Below are 14,375 nucleotides of genomic sequence, written 5' to 3' on the forward strand. Positions count from 1 at the left end.
GGCTCAGCCTGGAGAAAAGGAGGCTCAGGGGGGACCTTCTGGCTCTGCAAGTCCCTGACAGGAGGGGGGAGCCGGGGGGGGTCGGGCTCTGCTCCCAGGGAACAAGGGACAGGAGGAGAGGGAACGGCCTCCAGCTGTGCCAGGGGAGGTTTAGATTGGATATTGGGGAAAATTCCTTCACCAAAGGGTGCTCCAGCACTGTAAAAGGCTGCCCAGAGCAGTGGTACAGTCACCATCCCTGGAGGGATTTAAAAGCCATGTAAATGTGGCACCACTGGGGGCATGGTTTAGTGGTGGCCTTGGCAGTGCTGGGTTAATGGTTGGACTCAATCTTAGAAGGTCTTTTCCAACCTAAACGATACCATGATTCTGTTGCACACACAAGCACATTGATTCCCATCAGTTTTATGCTCACCCTTTCTCCCAGCCATGCACAACAGTGTCCCCTCTGCTGCATTAATTAAGCTGCACACCTAAACCCCTCTATAAAATTCCTCTTAAATAGCTCCTGAGAGAATAAGCCAATTCAAAAGCTGAAAAAGGGCATTTATGTTCAAGGCATACAGTTTTACTCTATACATTTTCCTTTTGCCAATACAGTTCATTTTCTCTTCTGTGGACTTAACTGTGTGGTTTTTCCACAGTCCTTTAAAGCTGACAAAAGCAAACCAACAAAGAGGGTCTGTTGCTTGATGCCTGTGTTCTTTCTCTGTATTACACAAAAAATCCAAGAGGCTTTTCCTCCATGATGTTACAATAGGAATTCAGTGTTTGCGTAGGCTGGAGAGCCAATGGAAACACTGCATGGGTGAGGACAATCACATCTACCAGGGGAAGGGAAGAATGTTAGTTATTACAACTCTGCTACTCAGAAGGCAAAATCCTACATTAGAGGCACCTCAGGATTGTCTGTAAGTGACACACTCATTAGACAAACAGCCCCTGGCTGGGCTATTGCTGAAGAGCTGCAGGAACACAAGCTAATAGGCATGTTTAACCAGCAAAAGAGAGCTTTCCCACCTTTCACTGGAAAGCAGGGGCTGAAACACCATTCTCCCAGAAGTGGATGAAAGGATTTCCTTCAAGAGAGGCAGCAATGAAATGCAGAAGTCATTTCAGGAGGATACCTGACTGCTTCCAGAAGCCTCCCTGGGACATGCACCACAGCTAGACTGTCCACCACCACTGTCCAGACTGCACAGTGACCACCCTGGGCTTCAGTGCTTGTTTCTGCTTGGACAAACCCAGAGTTTTCCCCATGACCTGCCCCAGAATATGCTTTTTATTTACCTGAGACCCTGCACAACACCTCACCTTTCCCTACAGATCTGGATTTTCAAAGCCCCTCTTGCTCCCCCAACCAAGGGCTCCGCACCAGCTGCTCCAACGGGGACCTGCAATGATTTCCAAACCAGCTTCCTTGTAATCTTTAACTACCATTACTCCTAAAACTTCTGATACCACCTAAATTACTATCAGGGGCCCAAAAGAAACAGCAGTCCTGCCATGGAGTACCTAAGCACGTAGCACCACTCCAAGTGTTATTTCAGACTAGACTGACACCAATGCCAGGATATAGGCTGCCACTTTTATTCATGTGATAGTACTTTCACAGCACTCTAAAAATAAAAATGTTTCAAAATAAAGCAAAATGACTTATACTCACTGCCGTCCACAAAGGAGAAAATGGGGTTTTTGACAGCAGAACCATATTTGCTGTATTTACTTCTCTCATTGTAGTCTGGGGAGGATGTTTTAATGGAGAAGGAATGAATTATGTAAAGGAAAAAACACAGAGTAACTTGCTGTTACTGTTGTTCAGCTCTAGTCAAATCTAAAATCAAATGCTTATTATATTTCTATTGATTAACAAGAACATACTTTCCACAGATTCACTCAAAGACAGCTAATTACCACACTTGATAAATATCTAGACAGTTACTAAGCTCTTCGTGTTATCTTGTAAAAAAATCCATGGCCAGTAGGTTATAGATTGCAGTTTTAAAAAAACATTTAAAAAACGAGCTTCCAGGAGAAGAATGATTATATTAGGCCAAGAACACAGCTGAGATCAATTAGAAACCATCATGATTTCCTCTGGGATGCCAGCAGCTTTCCACTGATGGAAAAACCTTTTCAATTGCTTCCAGTCTTGATATCCTTGTCAGATTTTTCACACTATCTGGGCAACATTCACTCACGATCTGCTTCTTTCCCACTGCTTAATATATAACATGGACTCGTTCTTGCCAGCAGATGAACAAAAGGGCTAATTATGAAGACTGAAGAGCCTGTTCACCATGCTTGTGATATGCCATGTTGTGGCACAGAAAATGCTGGAGCAAGTTTTCCCCTTCAGAGCTGTAACCCAGCTCCTGATTTTTGTATGAGTATTTCCCCTCTGAATTTAAAATGTAATCTGCAAGCAAACAATGAGCTGCCTGAGATTTCTCAGGGGACAACAGCCTCAGGTTTGTGTTTCAGTGCAGGACTGTTTTGTTCAAGGAACAAGGGACTTTGCTCTCATCTATCTCCCCCTCCTCCAACAGGCAAGTAAGTCTCCCTGTGAGATGTGCATCCCTAACACCCCTGGTAAGCCACACCAACCTGTCAGCTATTCTGGAAGCCCTAATTACTTGGGTTTTAGCACATAAACACACATAAATGCACCTCTTGCTTGCTCATCCTTGGCTATTTTCCTGGGGTCTCATACCAGGCTCAAAGATGATTCTTGCCTAGGAATTATGTATTTTCACAGACAAAATACCCCTCCTCTGAGTTACCTCTCACTTGCATCCTTTCCCTTAAGATCCCTCCAGCAGATGCACTTGGGAGAGAACACAAAAGTAAGACCCCATCAACAAACCAGGAGGCAAGTTCAGCATCTCTAATTTCCTTCTAGATCCTTAATGTCCCAGTTGAACACTTTGTGTAATTTTAAGGATCTGCAGAAGCCCAGGGAGTCCTCCCCTCCCCACCACACCAGGTGAGTGCTTGTCACAGCTCATGGCTGCTGCTTCTACAGATCAGATCCATATTTCACAAACTTAACTCAAAACAACAAATAATCACTCAAGCACTGCACCAACCCAGAAGCCAGCTTGTGCCCAGCTGCTCTTGAAGTCCAGACATGGAAAACAAACCATTTCAACCCCAAGAACCAAACTGTACAGTCTGGTCGAGCCACCAGACATCGGCTCCGTCCTTCACGGCTCCTCTCCTCCAACACCATCCTGTGCACAGAGGCTGCAGGGGCACAGCTGCTGCTTCTGGCTGAGCTTCAGCAGCATGTTTGGGGTTTCTTGCAGGCAGAAAAGAAAAAAAACCATCAGAAAAACCTTGCAAGAGTTCAGATATTTGAGCTCCTGCTCGTTTCATGGTGAATCCTGAAAGGCATCTTTCACGCAGCAAGAGTTTGGGATAACCAGTGAGATTAACACTGGGATGGAAGAGCATGACTGGTTTGGGTATAATCTGCCTTTGTTACAGGGTGCTGGGATGAGATATGACATATTTCTTACTTCTTTCAATCCTTATTGCAAAAAAACCTAAGAAAACTGGTACTGGTTGAGCACAACACAGCTCCTTCTTAGTCCAGGATGCTCCAAAATCCTCAGTTTCCCCAGGAAAACAGCAATGCAGAAATGGACCCACGTAAAGTCGGGGAAAGGGAAGGAATCTTGATCCTTCCCACCAGAGACAGAATATTTTCAGCTGGTTGGGGACTGGGGTACCAAGGAAACTCCAGGTACAAAGCAACCATCCCTGCCCATCCAGCCTTGGAGCAAAGTTATCTCTTGGGTATGAGAGTGGGAGGAAAAAAATAATACAGGACTGCAGGGAGCAGAAATCACCACCCACGCTTCTGTTGGTGCTTGGACTCTGCAGATACTTATAAAGAAATTATTTGTTTAAAGCAGCTTTCAGGTTTAATGCCATTCTTTGGCTTATCCTGACAGACTGTTCCAAACACAGCAAGAGCGTGTCATTCCTTAAGCATAGCTTGCCTGCTTGGGAAAGCTATGGCAGGAAGTTTGACTGAACCAGAGAAAGCATTCTCCAGGAGCTGAGGAACTGGCATTCATTTTCCCCAAGCCAGCAAAACACAGGCTCGAATTAAGCTGATACTTTATAGACAATAAATCAAACTTTCCCCAAAGTAATCCATAAAAAAGAATCAGGCACATGATACCTCACAGTAGATGAGCAGTTTAAAAATAAATACAAGAGGGACTCAGCTCCCTCATTACTCCAAATCACTTATATGCCACAGTATTTTCTCTCCATAAAACAGGAGATGCATTAACAAGAAGTTACTTGCTGAAATTCCAACTGAGAGCTTGAGCCCACAGAGCACCCCCTTCCCTGCTTCTGGGATACTCCAGCCCCTGTGGAGGGCACACCCATGTCATGACTCAGGGAGAAAGCAGCCCCAGCATTTCCCAACTAATCTATAACCTAGATTATCCTATGAGTCAAAAGTACCAAAGGGATGTAAAGTACAGAACTCATCTCACCAGCAGGTAGCACTCTTTGTTTTCAATTTCTGGTTTTAAAAATCACACCTATCTTCCCTTTTAGTTTTTTTACTACCAGCTTTAAAAACGTTTGGGAACAAGGTTATGGCTGGTTTGACTTTATTGTAACAATAAGTGGTTTACTCTTCTACTGTTCATTCTGCAATAAAAACCCCATTTGCTGTGATGGTCACAATGCGCAGGAACAACCATCTTAGCAGTGGCTGTGTCCAGAACCAAGTCCATGACAGTTACACTCCTGAAGGCAGATTTTCCAACCAAGAAGATCCCAGATGCCCACCCCTCCTGCTGTGCCAGCTGATGGGCAGCCAAAGATTCCATTTCCACCTCACTCCACTTGCCAAGAGCACCTAAGGATCACTAAGGCCACTTTTTTCCCTTACAAGCTGCTGTGTGTCACTGACTGGCAGCGTTAGCAGGCAATTAAAGGCAGTGCCAGGCTTCATGGGGCCATCTAAACAGCCAGGATAACAACGGGAATACAATGGGAAGTGAGTGGCTAAGACTGACAAATTATTTCCCATTAGTCACCTTCACTTGTCTCCAAAGTAGGTGTTTGCTGAGCACTCTTCCACCTATTTTCTGTACACACCTTAAAATGCACCAAGGACATACATGGAAAAAGTAAAAAAGAATCAGATGTGTTGAAATGAAACACAGGATGTTTTCTATTTTTAAGCTTCCTGACAGGTGCTGCTGCTTTTCCAAGCACCAGTTCAAGAAGCCTTAGATAGACAAGACTATAACCTACAGCCATTAATTCACATGGAAACCACAGCCATTTCCAGGACTTGATGAAAACCTAAATATCTATTCACTCACATGCTTTTAACACTAATATCAAGATTATTTTTTCTTCCCTCCTGCACAGACTTCATATTGTTATTTCCTAAGGACAAGTGGACATGGTATTTATTTGGCAGCTGCTGTGTAAGATTTTAAAACACTTTCACAGTTTGTACATAAACCCCACACTCAACAAGTTAGCATTTGGGGGCTGAAGTTCTTCATTAATGCCCAAAGACAGGAGTTTTCATTTGACAAAAGCCTGTTTCATTCTTTGAGACACAACATGGGAGACCAAGGAACATGATCTCCCATGTCTCGCCCAAAACACGAACCTCCTTCAACACAGACCGCAGACAAAATCCTCCTGCCACCCCACCAACACCAAATATTCAGGACACAGTTTTCCAGAAAAGAAAAAAGTGTCTGCTCCCCCACTTGTTGCCTGCCAAATCCCCAGAGGTCCCACAGCTGATCTGCTTCCCTGCAATCCACAGGGAATTTGAAGATAGGAGAAATGAGCTCTACCCTGGCCAGCAGCATCACATGGAGCTGCCTGGACCCCTTTAGAATCATTTGGGTTGGAAAAGACCTCTAAGATCATCGAGTACAACTTTTACTGCCAAGGTTTCCCTTGTCAAAGCAACCTCCTTTTGCAGGTTTATGAACAGTTCTTGAAATGTTTCAGTCCAAGGTAATCTTTCCCCATTAAATATAGGAGAAAGGCATCCCACCTGCTCTCCAAGGGCTCACACCAACCAGATCTGCTACGCTGCAACAGCATTGCAGGCAACATGGAAGGGAAGAGGCTAATTTTGGGCTTAGAGATGGGAAAGAGAGCTTCAGGAAGTGCTTCCTAGCCCTAGCAATGCCAGGTTCAGAGCCGGGAAGTTTAAAGATCAGGTAAGCAGAGACCAGAGTGTGTCAGTTCCCCAAATTACCCCCCACTCATCACTTACTCTCTGGCTGTTTTTCATTGGGTGTTATGGACCTCACAAAGTCCTGTGGGGTCATAAAAACCTCCGACTCCCCGTGCTCGTTGATCACCTTCAACGTGGCGAAGTATCTGAAGATCTTGTCTGGCGTGGAGTAGGCTCTGATCCTGTTCTCATATTCCATCACCTGGAAAGGAAATGGAACCAGCATTAGATGTGCTGTGTCCTCCCCCAGCACCGACCCTCGGTCCTCGGAGGGATTTGCCACGGGACAAGTCGTGTGCAGCAACACAACCCTCGACCCTTTCAGCAGTGTTTCCTTCACAAGCCTTGGAACCACCAGGAAAACTGGACACGTGAGCTGCTGGTGTCCCCAGACTAAGAACAAACATTAAAATCTTTTACTATTTGTAAGTTTAGACTTTTCATCATGGCACCGGAAAAACAAATTAACAAAATCCCCGAAGGCGCTTTTAAACATGAGCATAAAAGAAAAACAAAGGCGCTGGCATCGAATTTGTGAATCTAAAGCAGCTCAACGTTTTAACCACAGTGTTGAAGGGTTTGATTTGTGATTAATAAGTGAAGCAAGAGAAACAAGCCTTGGAGAGCTGGGAGAAACCTTTACTTTCAAGCAGAGTGTTGGAAAAAACTACTTGGAGCCGCAGCTGGTTGCTCAGTCACCCAACCTCATTTTTTCCTCTTTTCTATCACGCTGGCAGAATTCCACGGAAACTCAGTCCTCTTCTCCCCACCAATCTGCCTCTTGCTAACTCTGCCAGTAATGATTATTTTGTACCTAGAACCAGTTTCCCCAACACACAACTGGAATTAATCAAAGGGAACAGAAAGCTTTTCTAAACAAAATCACATCAAAAGGACATAAGGGAGGAAAAAGGCACAAAAAGACCTACACTCCATCATGTATTAGAGAAGAAAACTTTCCTCCTTACTTCAGCTTTTTATTCCTGCATCATATGCCATGTTTAACAGTCCATAATGTACTTGAAACCTTCAGTACTTCTGGCCAAGAGCCATAGAAGAAAAAAAAAACCCTACCAATGATGTGCTGGAAGAGAACAGGCGAGATCAAGGGTACTGCCAAGGCAGCTGTAGATCATTTCTGGCTTTGGGCCTGTTTCAGCCTTGTCCTGTTTCAGCCTTGTCCTTTAACTTGAACAACTTCCTCACCCTGATGTTTATCAGACAGAAAACACCCTCTCTAGTTTTTCCTATTTTTAGGCTAGAACAAGTCAAAGGGTTTTAATCCCTCAAGTCAGGTTCTGGTAAAGTAACTAGGGGAAAGCAAAGCCTCTCCTCTATATTTATTCCAGTTCAGATCTCCAGCAAATGCAACTGGAGATGACATTATCCACAGTGACAATACCTAAAGCATTCCTTCCACTCTTCTCTGCATCACCATGACTTTTCCATAATTCACATGTCCTTGTATCAACCACTAGAGGCAGTTCCCTCTTTCCTGCAGGGAAAGTTTTTGTCCCCAGGCCCTTTGCACCTGTAATCAACAAACCTTATCTGGTTTTTATTGCTTCAGTCCACAGGGCTCTCTAAAGATAAGGGCACTGGATCAAGGGCAATTGCTTTACTGCCAAGTTACAAGTTATTGTCAATCAGCTGAACTGCAGTAAAAGATGACACCCACTTTCCCAGCTCTTTCTGGCTTTGTCTACTGCTCCCACCTGGCAGGAGGCAATTCCTTATACCAAAGTGATCATCTGACTTGTGGCTGCAGGCCCATATCTGACTCCTTCCTGACCTGAGCTCATGAATAACACTCCACCCACCTTAATCAACCAGAAACAGCCTGGTATTTTTACCTTCCAGCAAGACAACTAAACCCAACGATCAAGCCCCAGACTGGAGCCAAGAGCAGACACCACAGACCACAGCCAGCCCCCTCCATCCATGACACCCCTTCAACACAGCCTGCTTTTTACCTAAAAAACTCATCTGCCAAATTTGTTCAAGCCTATGGAAAAATTTCTTGCAAGGTACTTGCAAATGCTTCCCCTCAACCCAGCTGGGCAGGTTGCACCTCTGTTACTCAACAACCCCACTGCTGCACCAGAGACACGAGTCCGAAATGTTTCTGCCACTAAAACTGTATTTTATTTTATCCCACCTGGCTGCACATCCACCATGGATCTTCTCTCTGTATCTATTTTAAGACCTTGCTAAGATGCTACGGACAGGCCTGTGCTGTCAGGTGTTTTCTCCTCATGTCGAGAGTATGGGCCCTGCCGTCGTCTCTCTACTGAGACTCCTCCTCACTAGTCCACCAACTTCACTGCCAGCTCTTCCTTATCCCAAGCTCAGGGCAATCCCCAGGGCCCCTGCTCTATGACTGTTAAGCAGTCCACATTTTGCTTTGACTGCCCACTCAGATCCATGCTGCACCCTCAAGTCCACCAGAACCATCACAGGAAGTGGAGAGTCCATTTACAGTCCTGTCCTGAACCATGTGCCATCCTGTCCTCTATCCATAGGTACTCCTGAGGATGACTTGGATGACTGCCAGGCACTCATGGGGATGCAATTTTGAATATGCAACTCTAGACCAGGAAGGGTCACAGTCTGTTGCTCAAAAGCCACACCTGGCTCCCAAAGCACCGACAGCTTACTAACAACACAGGCTCAAAAACAAGTCTCCTCCCTCAGCTTGGAGCACAGTCTAGACCAAAAAAGTAGAATCTAAACTGCTTTTTAGCATCTCACAGGTGGCTTTCATTACAACCCAAATCCCACTTCTTCCACGAGCTTCCCCACTTCCCAAGAAGGGAACAGATGCAGCCCCCACTCCTTCCCTTTGCCCGCAGCTGAACTCACATCATTTTCTGACATGAGCTAATCAGCTGGCAAAACCTGACAAATATGCTACAGCCCATCCCTCTGACTTCAAGGCTGGATGGAACACAAAGCCAGGTCAAGAAGGGAACAGCCAAGATGCTGCAAATAAAAACAGCTCACTTACTCAAGACTGGGTGCTGAACATGAAGTGGGTGATGATATGGGTGGCCTGATGCCATGTGGAGATAAGAGCCCATGTATTTGGGTGCAGACACCACCATTTGAGAGGGGTTTTTGCACTACTTCAAAACAATCTGGACATAAAATCATCCCAGGCAAGTGTCTCCTCCCATGACCTCTCACCTTCCCCCAGTACACCAGTCCTGGACTCAATGAGGACCAGCCAAAAAATTCTCATCTGCCCCCAGAACTGCAGCCTCACAGAATCAGGTACCTCCAGAAACATAATGTGATTCAAAGGGAGAAGTCCCTTTTTGGCATTTAGTAGTAGAGCATGCACTGGAGGAGAAAGAGGAACAAGTAATCCCTGCTGCTCTACAAGAGGGAAGCTGCTGTTGAGACTATCAATGTTTATGCTAAACCTCAGGTTAAAAGGGAAAAAACCCTTAATCCTATGCTGACATGAAAATAAAGCTCTAAATTAACATCTCAATGCACTTCCAGAGCATCGAGGGGCCTCCCTGACCATGCAACAGCACACATCTTAGCGGGGTAAATTAATTAGGATTCATTTTCTTTGTGTTTCCCATTGTGACGCACAACCAAATGAAGGCTCAGCATGACTAACACCCCAAGGCAACATACCTGCAGGACCCAAACACTGCAAGTGCATCTTGATAAAGCAGCCCTAATGCTGCATGCAAACACTTTTAGCAAGTTAATTAACACATCAGCCTGCCCACACCATACATTACAGCTCATTAGCCTTCAAACCATACAGGCACTCAAGAAATCTTTTCCTTTCCTACCCTACCCACTGCATAGACAACACGTGCCTGGAACCATCCACACAAGACCTCAACACTTGCTGAAGGGTTTATATTTCAACTTCCCCTTCCCTGGATCACTACCTAAAATAGCAGTGTCAAACTTAATTTATTACTTCACCACTAATCATCAGCTTCATTAAAAGCAACACTGGGATAACAAACAAGTGTTAAACACTTGCAATTAGGCTTAATTTTTTCCGCAAGGAAAATCCCACACTATTTTCAATTAATTATGGGAAGAGTTGGAAAGGGTTTTCACTGTGGGTGGTGGTGTTTGTTGGGTTTTTTAAACGTATAAGAAGAGTCAAGAATTCCCTACGTGCTACACAATTTACTAGGGGAGCAGCACATCCTGGGAGCAGCCCTGATTTTGAGTCAGGAGCAGGGGCACACCTTCCTCTGCCATCTGAGCTGGCCACATTCAAACATTCCTCCTGAGGTGACTCACCAGAGCAACTGCTGAGCAAACACTGAGCGCACAGTGGAGCTGCTCAAACACGGAACCTGCACCTGGGAGACTGCCTGGCACATCCTGCTTGGGAGGAGGCACAAGCAACACTGGCATTCAGGTCACAGAAGGCACATTCAGTCTGCAGGCTGAGGAGAAAAGGCTTATGTTGGCAAAAGGATGAGGAGGTCTGTTTTAAACAGTGCTCTCCCCAGTGGAATCGCTGCTCCTGAGCTCAGCACCGCAGGAGGAAGGCAGATGGGACTGAGGGGGGATCCAGACCACATACCATTCCCACTGGACCTTTCGGGAATGCCTGGCTCGTGTCTCATTTGGAAAGTGTGGCCATATTCCTCCCTGCCCAGCTTGGGAAGGAAAGAGCTGGTCAACACAGACACATCTCTAACACCCAGAACAACAGCCCTCGTCTGCAAACACACTTTCTCTGGCTTGCCCAGCCAGCAGCAACCAGCCACTAGGACAAAAATCAATCTTTACACCCAGATAATCAAAAACAAGAGTGTGGGTGAGGGTGGATTGTGGTTCGCTCTTTGCAACCTGCCTCCATCTGCTGACACTGGAAAAAACCCCAATGACCTGCTTTTCTTGAGTGGTACTGGCAAGAGCTGAGGCTGTCAGAGCCCCTGACAGCCCACTGCCACCAAAATCAGTGGAAGAACCCACACTCCTGGGCACTCCTGAAAGCCTCAGCACAGTATCTTACAACATAACTTCACTGAGTTGCCACCAGCATGTCACAACAGGGGAGAGTTTGCAGCCTCAAATACCACATGGCACTTGAAATCTCAAGTTGTGTAACCTACTCTAACCAGGAACCAAAAATGATTCAGCAACTTCAAACAAAACACCTCTTAATTTTTCATGAAAGGCTGTTAAAGCCATTATATAGGACCATCCACGATTTAACAGCTAATGAGATGCAGCCTCCAGGATATGGATTTAAAAATAATTATGAGAAGCAAATCATACAGAATGGGAGTAGATGCTCATCAAAATTCCTTTCTCCTCTTTGGCGCTGCAAAGATATTAAATCATCCACCACAGCCCAATAAAACCGACATCCAGACAGGTTTAAAAAATAAAGTACTGTTGTCTGCCAGCTCCCAGTTGGAGGACTCTCTGATATCTTATATCCTGTAATAACAGTGGTTACAGATAGCACCAAACTAGTTGTCAGACAGCTCTGAGGAGCCCAAGGCTCTCAGAATTACCCAAGAGTGAAGGCAGGTCACAAGATGACAATACAGTTTATTACTCAAGCTTTCCTCCTCATGAAAATGTGTCTGATCTGAAAATTGAATTGGCATAAGAGTTGAGAGAGAGCCAGGACTAACCACAAACAGGGAGTGAGGCTGTATTTCAACAACTACATTTACATGGAATAATTAAAGGAAAAATTCATCCTCTACTTCTTCCTACTGCATATTCCCAGACAAAGGGATGGACTCGGAGACATACATGCTGGATGTCTCAGATGGTTTAAAAGCTTTGGCACCAGTCCCCTACTTTGTATGCACCATCCCAAAAGCCATCAAGGCAGGAGCCTTGATTATCATCAGCAAGCCACTTCTCGGACATCCCACTGGAGATGGGAATGGAGGTCCCCATTTCAGAGGATCAGTGTACTGTGCTTTCCAAATAAACAAGTTTCAACCTAAAAACCCATGGCAGCATGCCAAGAAAGTAAGTAAGTTCCCCAACAGCAAGGAAATAAAGACAAGCACAGAGGGAGTTTTCCCCCTCAGAGCAGCTGCAGCTGTAACACGGCCACGTTTGGTACCTTACGATCCCTGAACCCGGAACGTTTCTTCTTCTTCCCTTCCGGCTGCGCCTCCTCATCACCCGATGCGACTGCCTTCCTGCCCTCACTGCTGCTCTCCTCCTCCTCCTCATGCTTCCCCTTGTCCCCTGGCTCTGCCCTCGGGCCGTGCTTCACTGAGGACTCTTCTGCGTAGGCCCTGCAGCGGGGAAAAGAAAACGTCAGGTCAGGAAACAATTGGGGTCGCCCAGATGCTCCTGCCAGGCTCTACCTGAATGAAACACTGGGGACACCTCACTGTGGGACTGCAAAGGAGGGATCAGCCCCCGTGGAATACCTGTTGTAATCAAACCTCCACCCCAAGCCAGAACCCAAACTAATAATTCCAGTACATTTTCCCAGTCCGAGAACGCCAGAGCAAACCACTCTGTGAATTATTGCACCCTCTCCCAAAAAGTACACACGCAAGAAACACTGGGAAGGGCATATCATGCCTCCTCTAGCACTGAATTCTACCTCTGCTTCCCCCCAAGAAGATACTCAAAGAGACAGAAGTGTGTTTTACCACCAGCACTGCAGGATTCAGGACGAACAGCACCTTTGTTTCAGCTCAGCTGATTTATTTTCTATCTCCAGTGCTTGACAGGCTGTTTTATTTCCTTCTTCCACCAATGACTCTTCTAAACTCCAGTACTACAGGATTTGTGACAACAAAACTGGACTTGTTTATCCTCAAGGAAGAAATAAAACCGGCAGAGCACAGGACCCCTTTTTCCCTTGCTGTTCAAACACAAAGATCTTCGGGCAACTCTGTTCACAGACCAAGACTCAACACTCAAAATCACTCAAAGTCAGGAGCAACTCCCAGAACTGCAACTGGCAACAGGGTGATTAAATAAAAAGCAGGATAAATCCCTAAGCAAAACAATGCTCTGGCTTTCCTATGCTTTACTTGTAAAGCAGTTTAGAACCAGCCAGAGCTCAGGCCACATTAACATCACTGAAATTATAATCTCTGAGGATCTGTTAACATGTCACAAGTAACAAAGCCAACAGTTTGACAAAATTATTTCTCTTTCTAAAACTCTCAGGGAAAGTCTCAGCTCAGGGAAACATCCCGGCCTGCCTGTAATTTAAGCAAAGCTGCATCTACTTTGCATTCCTGGTGATTTATTTTGGACTAATCACAGTGTATGGGGCTCACACACAGTGAGGAGCCTCTCCTTAGCCACTTTGGTACTCCCTGGAACTATGAATGTGGTCATTTACAGCTTTGTGAGTTTATTCCAAAAGGGCTGCCTTGGGAGAAAAACAAAATCAATCCAAGATTTTTTCAAGTCTCCCAAGCTCTAAGCAAAAGGCTACACTTAATTCATCCTACCAGTTTCCTGGAAAACACAGATGTGGTATGTAAAATGCACAGAAAAGAGTCTGTGTCTGTCTCCCCAGAAATCACGGAATCATTGAATGGTTTGGGTTGGAAGGGGCCTCAAAGATCATCTCATTCCAACCCCCTGCCATGGGCAGGGACACCTTCCACAGCTTGCAGCAATCTCAGCACATCAGGTTCCAAGAAGGAGAAATTATGGTAGGTGCTCCTCCAATTAATTTAAATGCTGCCAAAACAAAAGACAACTCACTCCTTACCAGCACCCAGTTGTCAATTCACTAACAGTCACAGTGCACTGGTGGAAAGCAAACACTTTAATACTCATGGAATGGTGTGGATTGGAAGGGATCAGCTCAAATAGGGGTTCAGGGGTTTCTAGTCCACACTGGGCCAGAAAACAGCTCCATCACAAGGGTTTGAGGTAATAAAATACACGAGTGCTGGGTGAAGAGCAGCACTAATCCTGCCTTTTCCAAAATAATGGAGTCTTACACACCAGTCTTTCCTTTCTGAAAAGGTCCTGAGCCTCAATTTGCCAATATATTTTTGTAAGTCTCACGGCAAAGCACCACCTTTAAGACGCCCACTGAACCAAACTTTCAGAGACAGGATCCAAATCTGGGTCCTCCACAAGTATCCTAAGACAGGGCAATTATTTCCCCAGAAGAGTCAGGCAGCTG

The 14,375-nt window shown here is 45.4% G+C and overlaps 1 protein-coding gene across 5 annotated transcripts in view; it reads right to left on the reverse strand.

Annotated features, from left to right (window-relative positions):
• Positions 1 to 14,375, reverse strand: part of MICU1 (mitochondrial calcium uptake 1) — an 87,753-nt gene that overhangs the window by 53,913 nt on the left and 19,465 nt on the right. For all 5 annotated transcript variants that reach the window (XM_017832668.1, XM_017832667.1, XM_017832666.1 and 2 more), the window contains exons 4-5: positions 12,327 to 12,504; positions 6,284 to 6,446 (exon numbers count right to left, since the gene is read on the reverse strand). In XM_017832668.1, coding sequence (XP_017688157.1) covers positions 6,284 to 6,446; positions 12,327 to 12,504 — 341 coding nt within the window. The remainder of the gene's footprint in view (positions 1 to 6,283; positions 6,447 to 12,326; positions 12,505 to 14,375) is intronic.

Source organism: Lepidothrix coronata, unplaced genomic scaffold (genome assembly GCF_001604755.1).
Source record: "Lepidothrix coronata isolate B3197 unplaced genomic scaffold, Lepidothrix_coronata-1.0 Scaffold204, whole genome shotgun sequence".
Lineage (NCBI taxonomy): Eukaryota > Metazoa > Chordata > Aves > Passeriformes > Pipridae > Lepidothrix > Lepidothrix coronata.